The sequence below is a fragment of the Bos mutus genome, chromosome 22 (genome assembly GCF_027580195.1).
Source record: "Bos mutus isolate GX-2022 chromosome 22, NWIPB_WYAK_1.1, whole genome shotgun sequence".
NCBI classification, from domain to species: domain Eukaryota; kingdom Metazoa; phylum Chordata; class Mammalia; order Artiodactyla; family Bovidae; genus Bos; species Bos mutus.
In genome coordinates, this window is record NC_091638.1 from 858209 (window position 1) to 881689 (window position 23481).

Consider the following 23481-nt stretch of genomic DNA (forward strand, 5'->3'; position numbering starts at 1 on the left):
AGGAGCCAAACCACAATTTCAGGCTTACACCAAACCTAAAAGTTCAGAGAGGCTGGGTTTTCTGTTTCTCTGGCCTGTTCTTTGTTCAATGGCCCTGGAGATCTTCCCGCTTCTGTACCAGGTAGATTGTTGTGGCTTTCATGGGATCATCCAACAGATGCAGTCCTGGTCATGTGTTAACGGGGACCCTACTGCATTCCTTAAAGTATCGTTCATGAGAGAATAAAACATGTACCAAAGTGGCATAAACATAAATCTACCCATAATCATGTAAATAACCCCCACAGTCCCAAGAACTGAGGAGGCCTGCTTTTCAAACCGTTTCCTCAGGGAGGCCATAGGGAAGTTACCAAGAGCTTCATGCTCGGCTGTGGGACACTGAAAGGGAGGGTTGTGAACAGGGACAGACTTGCTCCCAGAGCCTCTCCAGTAACAAGGACCACACTGCCTGCAGCTGAATAGAAAGTTCTGAGACCTTTTCTGCCTGAAGGATGTCATTGTTCTGACACTTAAATCATAGATTGCTTAGAGAATTCTGCACTGGAAGTCACTTTCCTCTTGAGATTTCAAGGTATCATACAGACTTCTAGCTTGCAGTGCTATCTCTGAGAACCTCAAAGTCACAGTGATTCTTGTTTCTTTGTGCTCAATCTTGTGTTTTGATGTGATTACTTTGCAAGTTGTAGAATTTTTCTCTCTGTCATGATAATGAGCTTAGTCCTGGGTTCTTGGTAGGTCCTTCCCATCTAGAAACTCTGTTTCAAGTCTAAGAAATTTTCTTGAATACTTTCTTTTTAAAAAAATTATTATTTTTTATTTTTTGCTTTTTCTCCTCTGCCTTTTGCTTTCTTTTCTAAGAGATGGCAACTTTGTTTTCAAAGCCTTCTATTGTGTCTTTATTTCCAGGTGTTTTTCTTGTCCTTAGGATATCTTTTGTGTATGTCTTCTTATTTCTTATTGCAGTATCTTATCTCTTTGAGGATGTTAATTTATTTAGCACATAATCATTATGTGCTTATTCAGTGCCATACATTTTTCTAGGGACTTGGAATCCATCAATGATCAAAACAGTCAAAAAAATCTCATCTTGTGGAGTTTGTGGTATAGCAGAGAGACAATAAGTCTAGATAAGCAAATTTCTCCTATGTTGTAAGATATTAAGTAATAATAGGATATAATAAAGCAAGAGACTGACGTGGTGGAGAGAACACACATTACTGTTTTAAGCAGGATGGTCAGAGTGAGACTAGAGACAGTGACAGCCAAGACTTGAAGAAGTTCATGGAGTTGGCCAGACGAGTGTCTGGAAAGAGCATCAGACAGATGGTGTGCCCTGCTCAAGAGCAGAGACAGGACAGTGGGGAGGGAAGGCCATTCTAAAGACTCTTGACTTTTACTCTGGGTGAAGCACAGAGTCACTTGAAGGTTTGTGCAAAGGAAGGATATTACCTAATTTATGTGTTGACTCCTGAGAAAATGCCAGGAGGATACAGGGAAACCAGAATGCTGGTCCAGGAGAGAAACGATGTGGCTTGGCAAGAATGGTGGGACTCTCAGTTCAGTTCAGACCCTCAGTCATGTCCAACTCTTTGTGACCCCATAGACTGCAGCAGGCCAGACCTCCCTGTCGATCAGCAACTCCTGGAATTTACTCAAACTTGTGTCCGTCAAGTTGGTGATGCCATCCAACCATCTCATCCTCTGTCGTCCCCTTCTCCTCCTGCCCTCAATCTTTCCCAGCATCAGGGTCTTTCAAAATGAGTCACTTCTTCTCATGAGGTGGCCAAAGTTTTGGAGTTTCAGCTTCAGCATCAGTCCTTCCAATGAATATTCAGGCCTGATTTCCTTTAGGATAGACTGGTTGGATCTCCTTGCAGTCCAAGGGACTCTCAAGAGTCTTCTCCAACACCTTAGTTCAAAAGTATCAATTCTTCGGTGCTCAGCTTTCTTTATAGTCCAACTCTCACATCCATACATGACTACTGGAAAAACCATAGTCATGACGGATTGGACTAGACAGACCTTTGCTGGCAAAGTAAAGTAACATCTCTGCTTTTTAATATGCTGTCTAGATTGGTCATAACTTTTCTCCCAAGGAGTAAGCCTCTTTTAATTTCATGGCTACAGTCACCATCTGCAGTGATTTTGGAGCCTAAGAAAATAAAGTCAGCCACAGTTTCCACTGTTTCCCCATCTATTTGCTATGAACTGATGGGACCAGATGCCATGATCTTAGTTTTCTGAATGTTGAGTTTTAAGCCAACTTTTTCACTCTCCTCTTTCACTTTCATCAAGAGGCTCTTCAGTTCTTCTTCACTTCCTGCCATAAGGGTGGTGTCATCTGCATATCTGAGGTTATTAATGTGTCTCCCAGCGATCTTGATTCCAGCTTGTGTTTCATCCAGCCCAGTGTTTCTCATGATGTACTCTGCATATAAGTTAAATAAGCACAGTGACAACATACATCCTTGACGTACTCCTTTTCCTTTTTGGAACCAGTCTGTTTTTCCATGTCTAGTTCTAACTGTTGTTTTGTGACCTGCATACAGATTTCTCAAGAGGCAGGTCAGATGGTCTGGTATTCCCATCTCTCAGAATTTTCCACAGTTTATTGTGATCCACACAGTCAAAGGCTTTGGCATAGTCAATAAAGCAGAAATAGATGGAACTCTCTTGCTTTTTCAATGATCCAGCAGATGTTGGCAATTTTATCTCTAGTTCCTCTGCCTTTTCTAAAACCAGCTTGAACATCAGGAAGTTCATGGTTCATGTATTGCTGAAGCCTGGCTTGGAGAATTTTGAGCATTACTTTACTAGCGTGTGAGATGAGTGCAATTGTGTGGTAGTTTGCGCATTCTTTGGCATTACCTTTCTTTGGGATTAGAATGAAAATTGACCTTTTCCAGTCCTGTGGCCACTGCTGAGTTTTCCAAATTTGCTGGCATATTGAGTGCCAGCAATAATCATCTTTTAGGATTTGAAATAGCTCAAGTGGAATTCCATCATCTCCACTAGCTTTGTTCTCTAGATGTGTCCTTAGAGCCAGTAGGATTCCTGACAGCCAGGTGCAGAGCATGGAAGAGCCAGCAGAGTTGGAGTGCCCAAGCCTTGGAAAGGACGTTGCCTGCAGCTGAGATGTGGAAGAGGCTACTGAGGGGATCAGAGTCTGCTTAGGCATGTGGAGTGTGAGGTGGCCTGACTGCTGGAGTTGGGAGGGAGATCTGGGAGGGAACTGTCACTTTGGAGTCATTTGCATATTGATTATTTACACCTAAGAGCTGGATGAGCTCACCCAGAAGGTGAGGATAGAGGGAACAGGGAAAGCAGAGCCTACAGCATTAAGAATCCAAAGGAGTTTGCTCCAGCAAAGGAGGGTAAGAAGAAGAAGTCTCTGGGTAGGGGTCTGTGTTCCTGGAGCCAGTGAGGAAAATACAGTGTGCAGCAGAGTGATTGGCTGTTTCAGATGATCCTGATAAGTGAAAACCTCAGAATTGGCCATTGCATTCATCACCCCGAGGTCCTTAATGAATTGGGGAGCAGAATGGACAACACTAAAGTGGTTTTGTTGCAAAAGAGAGGAAAGAAATGGGGCCATAGTTTTCAAGAGAAATAGGATCAAGAAAAAAATCTTTTTTATTCAGAAAAATAACAGCATGTTTGTAAATCAGTCTGATCCAATGAGGGCTTCTTTTAAAAGTGATGCAGAACAGAAAGGGATGTTGTGGAGTGATGTCTTCAGGTAAGCAGAGGAGACTGGAGCTAGCACCAGGCGGCTGCTCAGCCAGAGAGGAGCCTGTGGGTAACAGATGGGCGCGGAGGCAGAGCGTGGGTGGTGGAGGGGGGAGCTTGGAAGTCCTCTGGCTTCTTCACTTGTCTTGGTGAAGTGAGAAGTGAGGCAGCATCTGCTGAGTGAAGATGGAGGAAGATGAGGTGTAGGATGTGAGGAGAGGAGAGAAAGTGTGAATGTTGCCCAGGAGAGTGGGAAAGGGGAGGAGGGGCTCAGACTTCACTCGGCAGTTCCAGGAAGGGTTTGTTAGGACATGGATTGCTGGGATTGTCTGATTTAGTAGAGCTGGGAATTCGTTTCTGACAACTGCCAGGCTGAGCTTCCCTGGGGACCCCATTCTCCTCTTGGTTGCTTCAGAAGGACCAGTGTGGATGTGCTGCGATGAGTCAGCAGGAGGGGAAGAGCAGTTTTTCCAGCCATGTCCCACTTGCTTTTTAGTTTATCTGAATTACTTTTCCTGTTTGTTGGCTTTAGTTTCTATCTTTCAAGTTAGAAGTTTGGTCTACTAGTTTTATGCTGCAGAAGCTGATTGGAAATTCTGGTCTGAGTTGTGTTGAGTGGCCTGGCTCATCCAGTTGGGGAAGCACTGGGATCGGTGTCTGGGATCCATCAGTCCCTGCTGAGCAGCTCCCCAGTGAGGAAGAATGGACAATCACCCTCTCTGATGGTACTGCAACCATGACCTAGCTCTCCTATCCTCTGAGTCAAAGGTCAGAACTCTGTACCGAAAAGAAGGCTCCAGTTTGTCTCAGGAAGGGGAGGAGCCCACTGCTGGGCAGGTAGGGAGGCATCATGGTATCTGGGGGCCCAGCCTCTTCCCCACCCTCCAGATGCCCTGGTGCTGCTGAGATCCCCGCAGTACGCAGGATCTGGGCAGCTGCCGGGAGGCTTCCTCAGGATGTGGCTGTTTCCTCCCCCTTGACTCCATGCTGTTTGGGCATCAGCTGGGCACAGGCTGCTCGCTGACCCTGGGAGGGCCCAAGTGCTCAGACCACAGCTCCTCTCCCCAGCTCCCCAGCGAGTTTGCAGGGCCCGGCATGGCCCAATGCTTTTGAGCTCACGAGAGTGTTGAGGGACTATTCCTGAGCTATACTGAGCGACTACCCCATGCCATAATCACCACACCCGGAGCAGAACTGAAATGTCCCATTAATGTACCAGCCCCTTTACTACCACCGGTAGGTGTAGGGTCTAGTGAGGGGTGAGTGCTGTTTGTACCCAGACTGTTTGTGGAAGTTTCCTCACCTTGAATTGTCTTACTAACTTATTTTTGATTTTGTCCCATATAGAAAACCATAATGGAAAAATGTTAAGCATTTGTAAAACACCATGGTTTCTCAGTTATTTTACCATCACAAATATTTGCCATCTCTGGAAGAATAGACCTCAAAGGTCACCGAGAGCAGCGGTGGAAGGAGGGAAGGGGAGGACAGAGAGGGGCCGGGCCTGCTGACATGGCCCACGCCGTGTCCGGGGAGAAGTGGGGAGACTGGTCTCTCACACCAGCCTCACTGAGTTCCAATCTGAGCTCTGCCACTTTCAATAAAGAATGAAGCGTTGTGGGGAGAATTAAATAATTCTAGCACAGTGCAAATATTCAATAAAATTGTCACTTTTACTATAAGCAGGGATTAGTAACTGACATCAGATCATTTTCCAGGGAAAAAAGTTTGTGATAATGGACTGGCTGCTTCTGTGCTAGCACCACCTCAGAGAGCAGTGGGCAGCCCGGCCACCAGGCAGAGCAGCTTTTATCAGTTCTTCCTGCTGTTGTCACAGGAGGTGCTTGCCCTCCCACTGTAGCATGCACACGTCCACAGCATATTCTAGTAATATTGTTTTAATAACTTTAAATGGATGATCATCTATAAAAATACCAACTCACCAGTTGTATACCTGAAATTATGCTTGGGGCTGGTGCACTGGGATGACCCAGAGGGATGGTACGGGGAGGGAGGTGGGAGGGGAGTTCAGGATGGGGAACACGTGTACACCCGTGGTGGATTCATGTTGATGTATGGCAAAACCAATACAATATTGTAAAGTAAAATAATAATAATAAATAAATGATAAATGGTTAAATATACATACAAATAAAAATAAAATTGGCACATCTTTGAGTCAGTAGTAGTGTTCCCGATAACCTGCTTGAGGGCTGCAGCAATAGGGTATTCTTCACACTTTTATTCTAGGCTCTCATACATCTACTGGGTTTAATTGCTTGAGTGCATTTCATTTCTAATGTATGATGATGATGGTGATGACATGCTGGGCTGGACTGTGTGAAACACTTACAAGCAATGTCACATTCATTGACCATCTTTATGATGCCTTTGCAGAGGCTGCTCAGCCACGTTTTTCATGCATGCTAAGTTATTCAGTTGTGTCCAGTTCTTTGTAACCTTATGGACGGTAGCCTGCCAGGCTCCTTCATCCATGGGATTCTCCAGGCAAGACTGAGAACGGGAGTTGCCATGGAGCGGCATGTCATGCCCTTCTCCAGGGAATCCTTCTGACCCCGGGATCGAATCCACATCTCTTACATCTCCTGCATTGGCAGACAGGTTCTTTACCATTAGCGCCGCCTGGGAAGCCCAAACTATGTTTTACTACAAGGCTTGAGCTGCCCAAGCTATGAGCTCCTGAGGTGTGGACAAGAGATTCAACGAGACACAAATTTATGGGTGTTGCATCAGACATTTCAAAGTCAAGGATAAAAATGGAACTGATTTCCATTCTCACTGAGAGGTGAGGGTAGTGTAGGAAGATAGGCCGTTAGAATAGATAGCAGAGTGACATCACATTTAAGGTTTAGTGGGCAGAGATGGCAAGGCTGTGGCCAGAAAATGTTCTCCAAATCTAAGCATTTATTCACGCACATGAACTGGATGGTTCTTATACTCTGTTCTTACAAGTGCCGTCCTCAGTGTTCCAGCTTATGATACACTTGAAGGAATAAGAGAATGAGAATGTTACTACTTTGGCCCTTAATTAATTAGTCTCATCAATGATAGTTGCTATCTGGAGACAAGTCGACATCATGTATCTCCTGATTTGAATACACACCATTACTTCTGAAGCTGACCTTCAAAAAAATTGAGAAAAAAACCAAAACACTCTGCCTATCAGTTTACAAGAAAGACACACATCACAGAGATACTTGAATCACTGTGATGATGGAGATATGACCAGAAAATTCCAGACTATGGCTAAGCCTGCAAGACAAACAACCTGGTTTCGTTTACAGCATTTAAAAAAAAAAAAAAAAAAAAGCAAAGGGATTAAAAGAAATGGAGGGAAAACCTAGAGGCCCAAAGAGATACAGAAATCAATATTATGATGTGACCTTATTTGGATACAAACATGATTTTTTTTTTTTTTAACTGCAAGAAAATAAAAAGAAATGTAAATATTGATTGTACCTTTAACAGTATTAAAGAGCTATTATTAATTTTAATTGTGTGATAATGCTACATGTTGTAATACTTATGGACAAAATGTTTGAGATTTACTTCCAAATAATTCAAGGAAGGATCAGAAGGAATAGAGGTAGAGGAAAATAAAATTGGCTGTTGAACTCAAGGCCAATTGTTGATGCTCAGTGATGGCTACATAAGAGTTCCTTATCCTAATCTCTGTTCTTTTGTATATTTCAAAGTTTCCTGTAATTGGGGCCTAATTGAAACCAGAACCATGGGAGTACCATGGTCTGGAAAGGACCATTAGAACCATGACTGTGACATGCAGTAATGACTGCGCAAGAAGGGCTGAAGAGAGAGCCCTATGTCTTGAAGAGAATAGGAAGAAAGGCAGTGTGTTCAGGGGCGTGAAGTATCAGGGTTCATGCCCTGTGGAATGAAAGTCTGGATTTTCAACCACTTTTAAGGCCATCAGTTCAGTTCAGTTCAGTCACTCAGTCGTGTCCAACTCTTTGCGACCCCATGAACCGCAGCACGCCAGGCCTCCCTATCACCAACTCCCAGAGTCCACCCAAACCCATGTCCATTGAGTCGGTGATGCCGTCCAGCCATCTCATCCTCTGTCATCCCCTTCTCCTCCTACCCTCAATCTTTCCCAGCATCAGGGTCTTTTCCAATGAGTCAGCTCTTTGCATCAGGTGGCCAAAGTATTGGAGTTTCAGCTTCAACATCAGTCCTTCCAATGAACACCCAGGACTGATCTTTAGGATGGACTGGTTGGATCTCCTTGCAGTCCAGGGGACTCTCAAGAGTCTTCTCCAGCACCACAGTTCAAAAGCATCAATTCTTCAGTGCTCAGCCTTCTTTATAGTCCAACTTTCACATCCATACGTGACCACTGGAAACAGGTGGTTGAAAGGCCATACCACTTCCCAAACCACTACTTCAGTCTGATAATCTCTGATAGTTGATTGCTCAAAACAAGCCTCCAAAGCATCATCAGAGTTCTAGACCAGAGTAAATAAACTCTGAACTAAATAAGTAATTTATTCATTGATTCAAGTGTATGGCCTTTCCCCAATATCTGTGCAGTGTTAGTCTCAGCTGTATAACCAGATACCCCAAACATCAATTAAAATAACAGTAAACATGTCGTTTTTATAGGACAGAAATTGAAGAACAACCCAGTCAGCATTTCTAGCTCAGAGTCTGTCATGAGGTTATAGCTGAAGGGAGACTTCCAAGATGGGTACCCACTGGGCTAGCAAGCTGGCGTTGGCAGCAGGAGGGCTCAGTTCATCTCTGTCATTTCCTGGGGCCACCATACAAAGTTAAACATTCTGGCTTGAAACATTCATTGTCTCAGTTCTTGGAGTCGGATGTCTGGAATCAAGGTGTTGTCAGAGTCACTCTCTCAGGATCTGGGGGAGGATCTATCTGTTCCATGCCTTTCTCATAGCTTCTGGGATTGCCAACCACACCTGGCCCTCTTCCTCGCTGATACGTCACTCCAATCTCTGTCTACATCTTCACACATGTCCTCAGCTGTGTGTGTGTTTCTGGGCTCTTTCTATTCTTCTGAGGATATCAGTCATACTGGATTATGGGCCCACCCTACCCCAGTTATGGTCTCCTCTTAACTAAGACCTATTTCTAAATAAGATCTCATCCTGAAGTTCCAAGAAGGAGATGAAGGAGGGGAACACTTCCAACCCAGTACACTCACCATATAGCTGCCCGAGAGTCCAAATGACACAGTGGCCGGATGCCCCAGAGCATTTAGGAGAGACCAAGGTCATTCTTCCATGCCAGATATCAGTAGTACACCATCACTTCTATAGTACTGTATTCAGAGCAGAAGGACTGGTGAGAGCACATATCTCAGGATGTGGGGGTCATTAAGGCCATCCTGGAGGCTGGCTACATGCTCCACCTGAAAAAAATACACTCAGCCCTATCCAAGGCTCCCCAGATGCTCACCCCACATCAATGTCTGGGCTATGGAAGCACAAAGCCCTTTTGTTTATCCGAAGAGTTTGTTGTGGCCCAACTGTGTCCTCTAACGAAACCCTTAGTGAAAGATTTCACAGCTATACACTTGCCTTCATCTGTATCATATTTTCCTGACAGTCCCCTGGGTTTTATCTTTGACTGAAAGCCATTTCTTCGTTTTAGCATCATTTGCCATCTGAGGGTCTGAGAATTTTCAGAACCAGCAACTCTGACTCATCTGTGGTTAAGAGCCTCTCCGAGCATCTCTTCAATCATGCGTTTCGCTGTAAAGAGTGGAAAACAGCCAGATAGCATCTTGAGCATTCTGCCTGGAAATGTCTTGTAAGTCACTCAGTTCAGTAAGTACATATTCTACTTTCTTGTAAGAAGTATCATGCATGACAGGACTGTTTTTAAAACATTTGCCGTATCTGCTTTAGCACTCTCTTTCTCTCTGTCCTCCGCCTGCACCTCTTGCATCATTAGAAAGTTGTCAGCACTATGACCCTTTACTCATACTTCCTCACGCATCTTCTAAAAATAATAATGTGCTGCATAATCACAATAGTAGTGTCACTCCTGAGAAAACTACAATGATTCTGTAATGTTACGCTGCATCCAGGCCATGGCTTGTGCCCCTCCCGACTTAGCAGTGCTTTAAGTCTGTGTTGTTTTCAACTGAGATCCATCTAGGTTTGTGCTTTGTATTTTGTTAATCTTTTCATAACCTTGGACAGCCCCCGCCTCACCTGCTTTTTCTATTTTTTTAATGACGCTGACTTTCTGAAGACTCCAGGACTGCTGTCCTACAAATCTCCCCCTTGAGTCTGTCTCTTTCCCATGGAAACTTGTTCTGCCATCTCCCACTTCCTGCAACTTGAAGGTTAGGTTTGGATTCTGGAGCTACATTGTCCAGCATGGTAACCACTAGCTACAGATGATTATTTGAATGTAAATTAGTTTAATGAAGATTAACTTAAATTTTTATATCCACTTTCTGCATCTCACTAGCCTCATTTCAAGTGGCTTAGACAGTAAAGAATCCACCTGCATAACTGTGCTCATTTCACATGGTAGCAAGGAGATCAAACCAATCAATCCTATAAATCCTTCAAGGTAGGCTTCAACAGTATGTGAACCGGAACTTCCAGATGTTCAAGCTGGTTTTAGAAAAGGCAGAGGAACCAGAGATCAAATTGCCAACATCTGCCGGATCATAGAAAATGCAAGGGGGTTCCAGAAAAACATCTACTTCTGCTTTATTGACTCTGCTAAAGTATTTGATTGATCACAACAAACTGTGGGAAATTCTTAAAGAGATGGGAATACCAGACCATCTTACCTTCCTCCTGAGAAACCTGCATGCAGGTCAAGAACCAACAGTTAATACTAGACATGGAACAATGCTGCAGCTACTGCTGCTAAGTCGCTTCAGTCGTGTCCAACTCTGTGCGACCCCATAGATGGCAGTCCACCAGGCTCCGCCATCCCTGGGATTCTCCAGGCAAGAACACAGTGGACTGGTTCAAAATTGGGAAAGAAGTATGTCAAGGCTGTATTTTGTAACCCTGCTTATTTAACTTCCATGCAGAGTATGGAAATGTGAAATGCTGGGCTGGGTGAAGCTCAAGCTGGAATCAAGATTGTTGGGAGAAATATCAATAACCTCAGATATGCAGATGACAGCACCCTAATGGCAGAAAGCAAAGACAAATTATAGAGCCTCTTGATGAAGGTGAAATAGGAGAGTGAAAAAGCTGGCTTAAAACTCAACATTCAAAAAACAAAGATCATGGCACCCAGCCCCATCACTTCATGGCAAATAGATAGGGAAACAATGGAAACCATGACAGGCTTAATTTACTTGGGCTCCAAAATAACTGCAGATGGTGACTGCAGCCATGAAATTAAAAGACACTTGTTCCTTGGAAGAAAAGCTATGACAAACCTAGACAGCATGTTAAAAAGCAGAGACATTACTTTGCCAAAAAAAAAAGGTCCATATAGTCAAAGCTATGGTTCTTCCAGCAATCATGTATGAATGTGAGAGTTGAACCATAAAAAAGGCTGAGTGCCGAAGAATTGATGCTTTCAAACTGTAATGATGGAGAAGACTCTTGAGAGTCCCTTGGACTGCAAGGAGATCAAACCAATCAATCCTATAAAGGAAATTAACCCTGAATATTCTGAAGCTCCAATACTTTGGTCACCTGATGCAAAGAGCCAAATCATTGGAAAAAGACCCTGATGCTGGGAAAGCTTGAGGGCAGGAGGAGAAGGGGATGACAGAGGATGAGATAGTTGGATGGCATCATTGACTCAATGGACATGAGTTTGAGCAAACTCTGGGAGATAGTGAAGGACAGGGAAGCCTGGTGTGCTGCAGTCCATGGGGTCACAAGAAGTCAGACATGATTGAGTGACTGAACAACCCACAACAGTATTCTTGCCTGGGAAATTCCATGGGAAGGGAAGCCTGGCAGCCTGCAGTCCATCGGGTCACAGGGAGTCAGACACGACCTAGTGACTAACACTTCCAATAGTGTGCTGGTAAAAAGTGAAAGCTGCTCACTTTCTGACCTATACAGTCTGTGTATAGGTTGTGTTGTGTCTGACCTATACAGTCCATGGAATTCTCCAAGCCAGAATACTGGAGTGAGTAGCCTTTCCCTTCTCAAGGGGTTTTCCCAACCCAGGGATCAAACCCAGGTCTCCCACATTGCAGGCGGATTCTTTACCAACTGAGCCACCAGGGAAGCCCAAGAATATTGGAGTAGGTAGCCTATCCCTTCTCTAGCCGGTCTTCCCAACCCAGGAATGGAACCGGGGGGCTCCTGAATTGCAGGTGGATTCTTTACCAACTGAGCTATCAGGGAAGTATACTGGACAGTGGCAGTATTTCCATCATCATAAAAACTTTTGTCAAATAACACTGCTCCAGATGCTATTACATGAGCTGGACATTTTAGGCAAGACTATTTCTTAGGTGGGATTTCATACTCCATACTGCATCACCTGCAGAGGCCTACCTGGGAGTCCCGGGGTGCCCTGAGGGACTTGTAAACTGCACATGTAACTAGGAATATCAATTTCCTCCACATCATTCTCTGGTTGTCAGCTGGGATCCCACACCCTGTGATGGCAAGATTTCTAAAAAATGAAAATAAAATCAAAGAATTTTAGATTTGAGAGGAAACTTCGATATTATTTTATAAGCAGCTCAGGAAACTGAAGCCCACAGAGGCTCAAGACTTGCCCAAGGTCACTGATACTAGCTGGAAGTAGATAATGACCTTCAGCAAGCATCTTCTTGCTGCTAACCCCTTAATTGAAAACACCCTGTGATAACTGAGATCAGCTGGTACTAGCACTACTAAAATAATTAGAAAACAGCTTTTTTGAGTACTTATCAGTATTAGATACTGTATTTAGTCTTTAAAAAAATTACTTTAGAGACTTCCCTGGTAGTCCAGTGGCTAAGGCTCTGCATTTCCAATGCCAGGGACCTCGGTTTGATCTCATCAGGGAACTAGATCCTACATGCCGCAACGAAGATCGAAGATCCCAAGTGCCATAACTAAGACCCGACACAGCCAAATAAATAAGTAAATAAATAAATATTTTTAAAAAATTACTTCACATGCTTCTTACAACCACCTCACAAGGAAGGCTACTTAGAGAAAATCTCTGATTAACAGGAATTTATTTTTTCAGGTAATAAGAAACCTAGAAATGGTTCAGCTCTAGGAAAGCTGATCTCTCTCTGATCATTGTGGCCTTTCCAGTGCAAGGTCGATGCTGCAGCTCCAGTTATCACATCAGTGATAAAAGCAGGCTGAGCCTGCATGTGGCGGTGCCAGCAATCACAGTCTCATTTACGGCAGAAGCGAAATCTTTCCCAGGGGCCCGGAGTGGACTTCTATAGTACTTATCATGGGCTAAGACTGCACCTGCGTTGCAAAAAGACTGGGAAAATGAGTATGATGTTTGACTCTTCGGGCTTCTGTAGAAGAGACAGGGAAGGGAATGTGGGTCGGATTAAACCAAGCAACAGTGGAGGTGTCCCTATCCTCAAGGTTCAGTTGAGGAAGCCAGTGTGCTCAGGCTTCCTCAACTGCTGAGTAAGCAGCAGAGATGCTTAGACTCCAGAGCCCATGGTGAGTATGACATGCTCACTGAAGAATGCGATGACTCTGATGTTGCCAGCTGTTCAGACACTTCAGAGGTAGAATGTGTGTGTCCTCAAAGAATAGGAGTGAGGCTGCCCTAGTGTGTCACCACCTGAATAAAAAACTGAAGAAAGACATTCAGGAGAAGAATGCCACAGGTGTTTGGGTTGGACAGCTCAGAGAACTTTTACTTACTCCACTTGTAATATATATTTAAAGCTACATTTGAAGTATCTACATACTTAATGCTAAATATATTCAGTGCTTTGTTTATATATCATAAATATATTTATGCTGTATTTCATTTTTCTTCCCAACCTTCTCTTTACCATGGGAGCTTAGTCTTGCCAGCCTGGTCTTGTCAATCACACACCATTCAAGGTGTTCCTTATAGTTGGTGAGAGATTTGTGTAATAAATGATACAAATTAAAGAAAAATGGGGCTTCCGGCTCCTCCTCAAGTTGGCAGCTACACATGGACCCATGATCATAGGCAGTGTGGCAAAGGCCGGTGGGACAGTGAATACAATCTTGCTAATGGTAATATGTACCAAAAGCCCTAAACATGCTCTGACCCAGCAGTTTAAGATTTTATTCTGAGGAAATAAAGTGGATGAACATTAAAAATGGTCACAAGCAGGCTCAGCATAGCATTGTTCATAGTAGGGAAAAATTAGCAAAAGCTTTGAGGGAGGAGGGAGGAGGGTTCAGGATGGGGAACACATGTATGCCTGTGGCGGATTCATTTCGATATATGGCAGAACCAATACAATATTGTAAAGTTTAAAAATAAAAAAAAATAAAAAAAAGAAAGTTGGAGAAATGTATTAATATTATAAAGTTAAAAGTGAAGCAAAACATGTTTGTAGGAAAATTACAAAGAAAAATGTAGGTATTGGTAGGCGGTGCAATGGAGCAGATTCGCAGGGAACTCAGTCCGGTGTCCTAAGTGGGAATGTGTGTTCACGTGGGTATAGTTGGTATACATTATCCACAGTTGTTCCAGCAAACCGAGCGGCATCACAACAGAGCCTGATTTTTCACGGCAGCCATCGTTCTGGGGGTTTGCTGGAAATCTCGCCCGCACAGTCACACAGGACCAGGCTTCCCCAGCCAGGGGTACTTTCCTGAACTCTCGGCGGCAGAGCTGGCGCCGGAGCGAGAGCATCGAGGCCGGCGGGTGTTCAGGGCGCCCCAGCCGGCCCGACCCCGTCCACTCCGACCCCGTCCACTCCTGAGCTCTCTCCGGCATCCACCACACGCATTATGCAAAAGTCACACTCACGATTCTGAGTCTGTAGAATATTTTGTTGTTTAACAATGAAAAATAAAATGGAACGAGCCCCCAAATTTGATCCGACTGCGTGGGTTAAATCAACTGCTGAGCAGCGGTGTGGCGGGGCGCTACCGAATCCTTGCAGGGAGGAAGAAGCAGGCGGAGGGTTGAATGTCAGAAAAAGTGCTAGAGAAAAGCTGGTGACAAAAGATGGCTCGCTGTGTGTCGTCAGAGCCAGGGACCTAGAAAGCGACGGAAACACGCACCTGCAGAACTAGGATGCTGGGGTCGCAGGATTTCTAGTTTCCCTTTGCCTTGTGCTTTCCTGTAAGGTCTGCAGTTTCTGCAGTGAGCTTGGATTACTTTCGCAATTAGATTAAGAATAAAGTTTAGTTTTGAGTAAAAAATATCAGCAGGGACTTTGCCAAGGGCTAAGCAGGATCCCCTCCTGGAGCCTCTCCGGGGGGCGTTCCAGCCTCTTCACGCGGGTGTGGTGCTTCCGCGGGGCTCCGGGCTGGGTCCTGGGAGAAGTGGGGTCCGAGGGGGCGGAGCGGGGCCAGGGTCTCCAGTCCCCACTCGGGCGGTCGATCTGGGCTCAGAAGCCGCGGCCCCGGATCCCGGGCTCAGCGTGGGGCTAGTGCGTGAGTCGCTGGCTGTCCAACCCGCACCACAACACTGGGCGCCTCCGAAACCCCTTTCCAGACGGAGAACCGAGGACACCGGGACGTCCCGTGACCCCAGTGGTCTGGACGACTCCGGGGTAGAGCCTTCGGGACGGCCATCCCTGTGTATGTACGGTTCCCTCCGTGCCCACCAGGACCTGAGGAGACAGGCGCTCCCTGCCCTCCAGACTCTGCCCTCAGTAGATTCTGTCACCCTACCGCCCCCTCACCCCTCCCACTCCTGCGCCTGCAAACTAGGGCCAGGTCCTAGATTCAGCTGAGACAAGTCCTAGCCGCCTGTGCCTACATCCTGATCACATTTGAGAGGAGAAACTCATTCAAGGGCATGCTTAGCAGGTTTGAAGGGATGAGCACTCTGACCAGAGAACACGACTTATGCATCTCTCATACTGCTGAGTTCCTCCTGATAACGAAGGGCATGAAAAAGATAATGCTGCCTGTGCTCTCTTCCCTGGCTTGAGAGCAACTCACTTCACCCAGGATTTCAGTTTCCTTGGAGAACTTGGTGAGAACAAAGGAGTGACAGCTGGTAACGGGGGGACATTTGGGGCAGAAGACCCCAGGGCTAGTCCTAGCACCATCTACCAGAGCTGAACACCTGATCTTGGGCACAATTTCCAGGTCCTGCTAGACCTGCAGTCTCTCCCCAGGGGTGTTTTCTAGCAGAGCCACTGGGGCTGAGCTGCAATGGGGCAGCACCCCTCATGCCAGGAGCTCAGAAAAAACTCTCCCCGGTACTTCTCAAGGCCCTTGACTTATAACCTTAACACTCTTGAGTTTCGTTACAGAATCTACAATATGAGATGTTTTAGAGAATAGGTTGGTTCCCTAGAAGCTGTAGACTGTCACCTGAGGTTGAACTTTACCTTTAACCTTTTTATAATTAATTGCCTTTTAACCTCACTGGATTTTGTTGCAAGTGACCAGCCAGAACAGGAGGGGAGTATTTTCTTACTAACTCACCCCACACTGTCCCATAAAGCAGCCGCTGGCTGTAGAGTTACTGTGCACTTGGGAAGCAGCTGTTCAAAGTTCACTGTGCTGGTGAATATAAAATCCACATTGGATTTGGAAGACAGTATGGAAAAAGAATGTAACATTTCTTATTAATATATTCTATATTACAGGTTGAAATAATATTTTGATACATTGGATGAGATCAAAATAAATTTCACCTTTTTAATGTAATTAATGAAAATTTAGTATACTTAGCTGATATGTTTTTAATGGACAGTCCTGGTCTAGAAAGTGAAAGTGAAAGTGAAGTCGCTCTTCGAGACCCCATGGACTGCAGCCTACCAGGCACCTCCGTCCATGGGATTTTCCAGGCAAGACTACTGGAGTGGGGTGCCATTGCCTTCTCCGCCTGGTCTAGAACATACAGCTAAAAGCATTTTTCCTTGTAAACTTTAAAGCAAGATGAAAATTTTCTTTCTTCCTTAAAAACATGAGGGATCGTTTATGCCCAGGCACTTTTCAAAGGTACATATTTGGTTCAGTTCAGTTCAGTTCAGTCACTCAGTCGTGTCCGACTCTTTGCGACCCCATGAATCGCAGCACGCCAGGCCTCCCTGTCCATCACCAACTCCCAGAGTTCACTCAGACTCACGTCCATCGAGTCAGTGATGCCATCCAGCCATCTCATCCTCTGTCATCCCCTTCTCCTCCTGCCCCCAATCCCTCAAGTATCCACCTCCAATTCCTATACAATGAGCACCAGGTCTGTGGCAAATATGACTTATGGGCTTCAGGACCTCAAGGCTGTTTGTGGTTTCAAGTCCAGAGAGGAAGAAAATGCAGCGCTCCCATGCACCCCTGTTCCAGCTGAAAGGGTGGCTCTCCTCTACCCTCACTACACTATTGCTCATCACAAGATCAGGAGCCTTTCCTCACAGAAGGAAAGCCAGTCCTTTATGGCTGGAGTCAGAACTCGAATCTCCTAGTAGGGAGATCCAACAGGACCCAGCTTTAACGGAGGGGGCTTGTGTTGATAATCATACCCACTCCCATCATACCATTTTGAGAAAGGCTTTGAGCAGGATCTTCCCCGGACACTTTGGCACAGCCGGTGAGGCAGGGGCATTATAATAAACAGCTGGGGTGGGGGTGGGGTCAAGGAATGGCAAAAGATACACCCCAGTAATGATGGACAAAATACTGCTTATCATTCATGGCTGGATCTGGGGCACTCACAGATCTCATTCTACATATAAATGGTAGGGAAAAAAAGTTGCCTGAGGTTTCTCCTTCCCAGCTCTGGTGGGCTCTACACCCATGACTGAGCAGCACACACCAACATTTCAGGATGGTAAGGTGACGTAGGGGCAGTGGCAGTGAATGGGGCCCCGTCAAGTCCCACCTTCGTATCTTGGATGTATTCAAAGGGAATTTGCTCCTGTCACACCACGGAGCTCATCTCCTGATGGGCAAAGGACTAGTTGGGAACGCATTCTCTCTCTCCACTTCAGTTTCTCTTGCTCAGGGAAATGTGGAGTGAAGAACAGAGGATTTCTAACATTTGCTGAGTGACCATAAAGTGCCTGGCACAAGCCTGGTGTAAGCAACAAGTAGTATGACCCTTGGACTGTGAGGAGATCCAATCAGTCCCTCCTAAAGATCAGTCCTGAATGTTCACTGGAAGGACTGATGTTGAAGCTGAAACTCCAATACTTTGGCCACCTGATATTAAGAGCTGACTCATTTGAAGAGACCCTGAAGCTGGGAAAGATTGAAGGCAGGAGGAGAAGGGGACGACAGAGGATGAGATGGTTGGATGGCATCACCGACTCAATGGACACGGGTTTGGGTGGACTCCGAGAGTTGGTGATGGACAGGGAGGCCTGGCGTGCTGCGGTTCATGGGGTCACAAAGAGTTGGACATGACTGAGCCACTGATACTGAACTGAGTATGACCCCTGTTTTGCAGTTGAAAAAACTGAGGTTTTGGATTCTTTGAGTCACTGAACTTCTCTTTACAGTTTCAGCTCCCACCTTCTCAGATGTGGGTTTCTTCCTCAGTCCCACACACCACCTTCTGTTTCAGAAATTTCAATTTCTGATCTTGTACTTCTTTTGCCTGGAGGACTATTAACATTATGGACTTTTGGAGTTCGGTGAAATTTGGGTGTGGGGACAGATGAGACTGAGTACTCTGTTGGCTACCTTTAGTCATGACCTTTGATGTGTAAATGACCCTGCTCCCATTTCATTGGGGGGAAGTTGATGACCCGAGGCATGTCCAGTGAGATGTGTGAATTAGCTCTGGAAGTCTTCTACCTGATTTCCTGTCCTGTTTTAAGACAGTAAATTATGAAACACTTCTTGATAAATATTATCTCAGTTAGAAATTCATCTAAAATACAGCCTAACTGTAGCAGCTATAGATATGTGAGAGAAATACAGTTTCTGACCAAATAGAGTCAGATTTAAAAATCAAGGCCCCCCTACCTATACAGAGCACAGGCAGCCCCGCAGATAATTAATACCAGTACTACCTATGAGTTTATGTAATTAGGGTTTCTGTCGTCCTACTTACTTCAGATATTTTTTCCTTAGCTAGAGTTTTTTAATGTGTCGGTGAAACAAAAGTTCCTTATATTCTCGGAAAGCATATTATTTCCAGTTCTCCTGAGACTGCATTCCCACCTATTCCACCCCCACTCAGCTAACCTCAGAGCCTGCTGTCTGTCCTTCAGAAACTTCATCTTTACCCTTTTGCTACTCCCCAGCGAAACAGTCAAAGCACACGCCCAAATTTATTTTTATTGTGCATACATAGGAAACATGACCCTATCAAAAGAACAAAAAAGACAAATGAGCCAAGTGTTACAAGAGGAAAAGCATGCATAGATCTACTCCCAGTTCACTCCTAGCCATGGACTCTATGGGACTTCACACACCACAAGTTGGCTTGGACTGGCTCCAAGCAGTGGGCACTGTCCACCGACAGCATGGGGGAACAGTGGGCAGGAAATATCACTGTAGAAGGAATTTCCACACACACTGACCACTGAGTGGGTTCTCACCAATGTTCAAGGGAAAACAGAGTTTATCTCACACAAGCATGAATATAAAATAGTTGAGTGCTACCTAAATCATCTAGTCTCTTAAGATCATTTGCTATAAAAAAAAAAAAAAACCCAAAACAGAATTTCATCGTGGACATTTGGGTGCCTATGTAGCTGCACCAACTCCAACTTGGGACGCTTCCTCATCAGAACTGTAAAGGAAGAAACTGGAGCTGAAAATGCCAAACGAATGGCCTGGAGGAAGAGAAACTTCTGGACCCGTGTAGTTATCCTGGGTTGTAAACAGCAAATGTTGTGCTTTGTTGCTCATTCAGATCAAGGAATTGAGTGTGGGGAGGGACTGAAGTTGGGGACAGGAGTTCAGAGGTCACGCTCAGTGGTCAAAAGCACCGGCAGCAGCATCTATGTTCAGACTATTTCCAGTGCTCATCTGGCTCCAAGAGTGTCCCATGGAGTCCCTGGGGAGGCTCCCAGATTCTCCATCCTGACTCCTCACTCCTACTCCAGCAGAGCAGGGACATGGAGACAAGGAATGGGGAATGAAAACACTCAGTATCACTCTAGTGAGATGTCCTGATGCTCAAGTTCAATGACTGACAACCTCTCAAAAGGCTCTAATTACTTCATTTCAAAAATGAGCACCCAACCCCCACCCCCACCCCCACCCCATTACTATACATACATGTCTCCGCTACGACGCTTTGCCCTTCCTACACATGACCCATCAGGTCTCAATCTGGGTTTACGTACATGATGGTGGGCGTAACCTACGTAGAGGAGCAGAACTCCAGTCCCCTAACAATCCAGGACTGCCTGTGATTCGAGGGCCAGAGAGGTTTCTGAGCCAGTTTTGCATTTCCAACCACATCTTTATTCTAATTGTGATTAACTCGTGAGTAAAATCTATTCGTTCCTTTTGGAAGAGATCTATTTACAGTCCCGGGGTTTTGTGTTCCTGTCTTTTTCTTTAGCAAGCTTCTCCTCTGCAGAGCCTGGCATACACCCGCTGAGATCAGTCAGGCAGGGCCAAGGCTTGCCCACCCAGGCTCAAGCCACTGGCTGTGCTCCGCTGGGACACTTTTCTCCAGGGGCCGAGGTGGCTTCCCAGCCGGATGTACCTCTCTGCTTTGAAGGTGTCCATTACAACACACTGTCAGGCCTGCCTCAGGGGAGGGTGCAGAGATGCCTGGCTGTGATCACAGGCCAGAGAACTACTGACACCCAGGAAGGACTCTGAGTCTGACCTCAGAGCACGACTCCACACCACCTTCCCCAGATGCACTGAAAACAGCTCCATTTTCCTCCCAGGTCAGACCAAGAGCTCATGGAATGCAATGTCCAGTTTGAGGCAGGAGGCAATTTCCCATGAATTTAAATACCTTCCCTTAGTGATTTTCGGGGAACTACAGACATCAACTTGGCCTGATTCTAGAGCCCCATCTCCCTGAGGTACAGCACACCAGTGCTCTCCCAGCCCTGGCGGTACCAAGGGCAGCGCTCTGGTCTTCAGGAAGGGAAGGGGAAGAAGGGGCTCAGAGGCTGCACCCCGTCATCATTTTTGGAAGAGGAAACTGCTGGCTCTGCGGGGCCTGGTTTTAGCCGGCAGCCTGCCGTGTGCAGGGTGCCTGGGCTACGTGCCCCACTCACGTCCCCAGGCACTCACCCGTATTGCCTGGCCTTCCGCCGGGGTCTCCCCCCATGGGCCTGGGCAGCCAGCTCAGGGGGGCAACCCTCAGGACTGTCAACTCAGCCAGAGCACAGATTACGTTGGAAACAGAAGCAACAGAGGAGACATAGGGTGAATTGAAATATTGGTCCTCCAAGGAAAACTCGAGAGGAAGCTGTGCTTTGAAGATATCAAAAAGGAACTTGCCCTCAGTGGCTCATAAGACCTTTCCTGGAAGTGAGCAGTGATGGAGCAGGGAGAGCAAGCGACAGCCTCGCCCTGCCTCCCAGCCACGTCACACAGGCAGGTGCTGGCAGCTCCCGGCTACTTGGTCTTCACCACCTGCTCATATGGGGGTGGGGGCGTGTTGCAGTAGGAAGGGGGTGGTGGGTAGGCCGTGCTTCCCTGGGATGAGTTGGGCTGGACCTGGAAAGCCATCGCCACGGGGTTCCCAGCAGGATTCATCCCTGATCCTCCGGGGTCCGTGTAATATGGCAGCCCCAGCGGCTGGGCTCCTGAAAAACAAACAAGCAGATGAGAGCACGGCCCGGCCGGGTGCCCCGGTGAAGACCACTGCATCGGTCATGCACTTAGCGGACGTGTATCGCAGGCCAACAAGCCCAGACACAGGAGGGCACCAGGGTGCAGGGAATGAGCAAAGGTGAGATGCTGGCCCAGCCTCCTGAAGCGGCTCCTTCACAGGGCAGACGGCCAGAAAGCACCTCAGTCCACGAGGGTGCCCGAGTGTTGGAGGGATGATAGCAGGGTCAGGTGCGGTGGAGGCCAACCCACAACCGAGGGACAACCAGAGGAGCTTTGCCAACACTTGGGGACATGCACCAGAAAATTATCAACACAGACGGCCCAGCAGCCCTGAGAGCCTGGAAAGCCAGGATGCCGAAAGGTAAGCCAACTTAAGAGAGAACTGAGAAGAGGACTGGGGGTTCCCAGCTCTTGGCTAGAAGCACCACAGGCCCCTCCACAAAGTTTTTGAGAACAGTGTGCTGAAGTATGAGCTGTGCTTACACCTGCTGGGTAACATTTACTCAGGGCAGAGCACCTGTCATCCAGGTGAACCAAATTCCCAGACAGGGAGACAACCTAGGGGCCTGAAGTCAGTGGGGTGTGTTGACAGGTCTGTGGGCTCTCCCCTGCCCTGGATGCTGCAGAAAGATGCCGCTCCCTTGTCTCAGGGAGAGGCTGTACATGCAGGCTGAGCCCGGCTGCAGCCCAGGGTGCAGGACACAGGAGGCAAGAGCGCACAGATGGTGACAAGAGGGAATATCTAGCCCCAACTCTCGTTTAACAGTAGAAATACCCGAGCTGCTGTGTTGAGCCTATTTCTTGGATCTGCATTTTCTGATCATGTTGATAATGTGATAGGAAACTGACTAAATAAAGAATCAAGAAAGAAATCGTGGGCTCCGGGCTTTTCGTGGGCTTAGCTAAGTTCACGAGTGAATCAGATGCATCTGAATTAGGCCTCGTTCAACCCAGGGGATGCTCGGGCACCAGAGAGGTAGTGTCTGCCTGTATATTATGTGGGGTCTTTTTTTGTGCAAATCTCCCTCTGCTACAGTTTAACCGAATAAAGGTTAGATTCCTGGAAAGATGCCCACCAATGTGTGCAGGATATCTTGGAAATCTACAAATGTGCTGAAGGAGAGCATAGGACAGAAACATACAGTCAAAGAGGCATTCGGGGTGTCAGGAGGAGCGCATCAGCCACAGATGGACCTCGATCCGCTCCTCCTCTCAAACAGGCTTTTAGTGGTGCGTCTTCCTCTTGCCAGGAGATGTGTTTGTTCACAAGCCCATGACTAGCCAGGACCGTCTACCTCTCAAGGGCAAAGATAGTTTATTTATCTTTGAATCTCTGTATATTTTATACAAAGAAAAAGTTAAAGATAAAAAAGAGAGGCTAATGTAATAGTCTAGGAAAGACACAAAAAACCTTTGAATATGAGACAAGAAATGAGGAGAGACCGAGGGGTTCAGGAGGCGTATCCAAGGACCGGGGACCAGCTGAGTGTGAAGACCAGGGGAGGAGAGGCCTGCCTACGAAAGACCCCGCTTCCAGTGTTGAGGAGGGGCCACCTGGCAAGAGAGGGGACAGAAGGGCAGGGTCTGCAGGAGTCCGAGCAGCTCTGGGAGCCTTTGGTATGGAAGTGGTAGCAGAGACGTGGCCGTGGCCAAAACTTGGGCCAAAACTACCCAAGGAAGAGCGTGTGGAGGGGGCCAGAGGGCGACTGAGGAGAGGACCAAGACTCCGGACAGGAGAGACACAGGCGGTTCAGGTGGACGAGGAGAATAAGAGGAGGCTGGGCGGAAAGTGGAACGGTGAGGCAGGAGCTTTGTCACCAGGAGGAGGAGGAGAGGGCAGGACGAGCAGTACTACACGTGCTCCCCGAAGAGGACCCTCATACTTCTTGCCAGTAGTCTCAGCACTGAGGCTGGCACA

General features: G+C 46.6%; 1 protein-coding gene across 1 annotated transcript in view; it reads right to left on the reverse strand.

Annotated features, from left to right (window-relative positions):
- Positions 1-19068: 19068 nt before the first annotated feature.
- The window catches only part of VOPP1 (VOPP1 WW domain binding protein), a 180476-nt gene continuing 176063 nt past the window's right edge, over positions 19069-23481 (reverse strand). Inside the window, exon 5 of the mRNA XM_005904393.2 lies at positions 19069-21535. Within this exon, the coding sequence (XP_005904455.2) occupies positions 21345-21535 (191 nt within the window). The 3' untranslated portion in view covers positions 19069-21344. The remainder of the gene's footprint in view (positions 21536-23481) is intronic.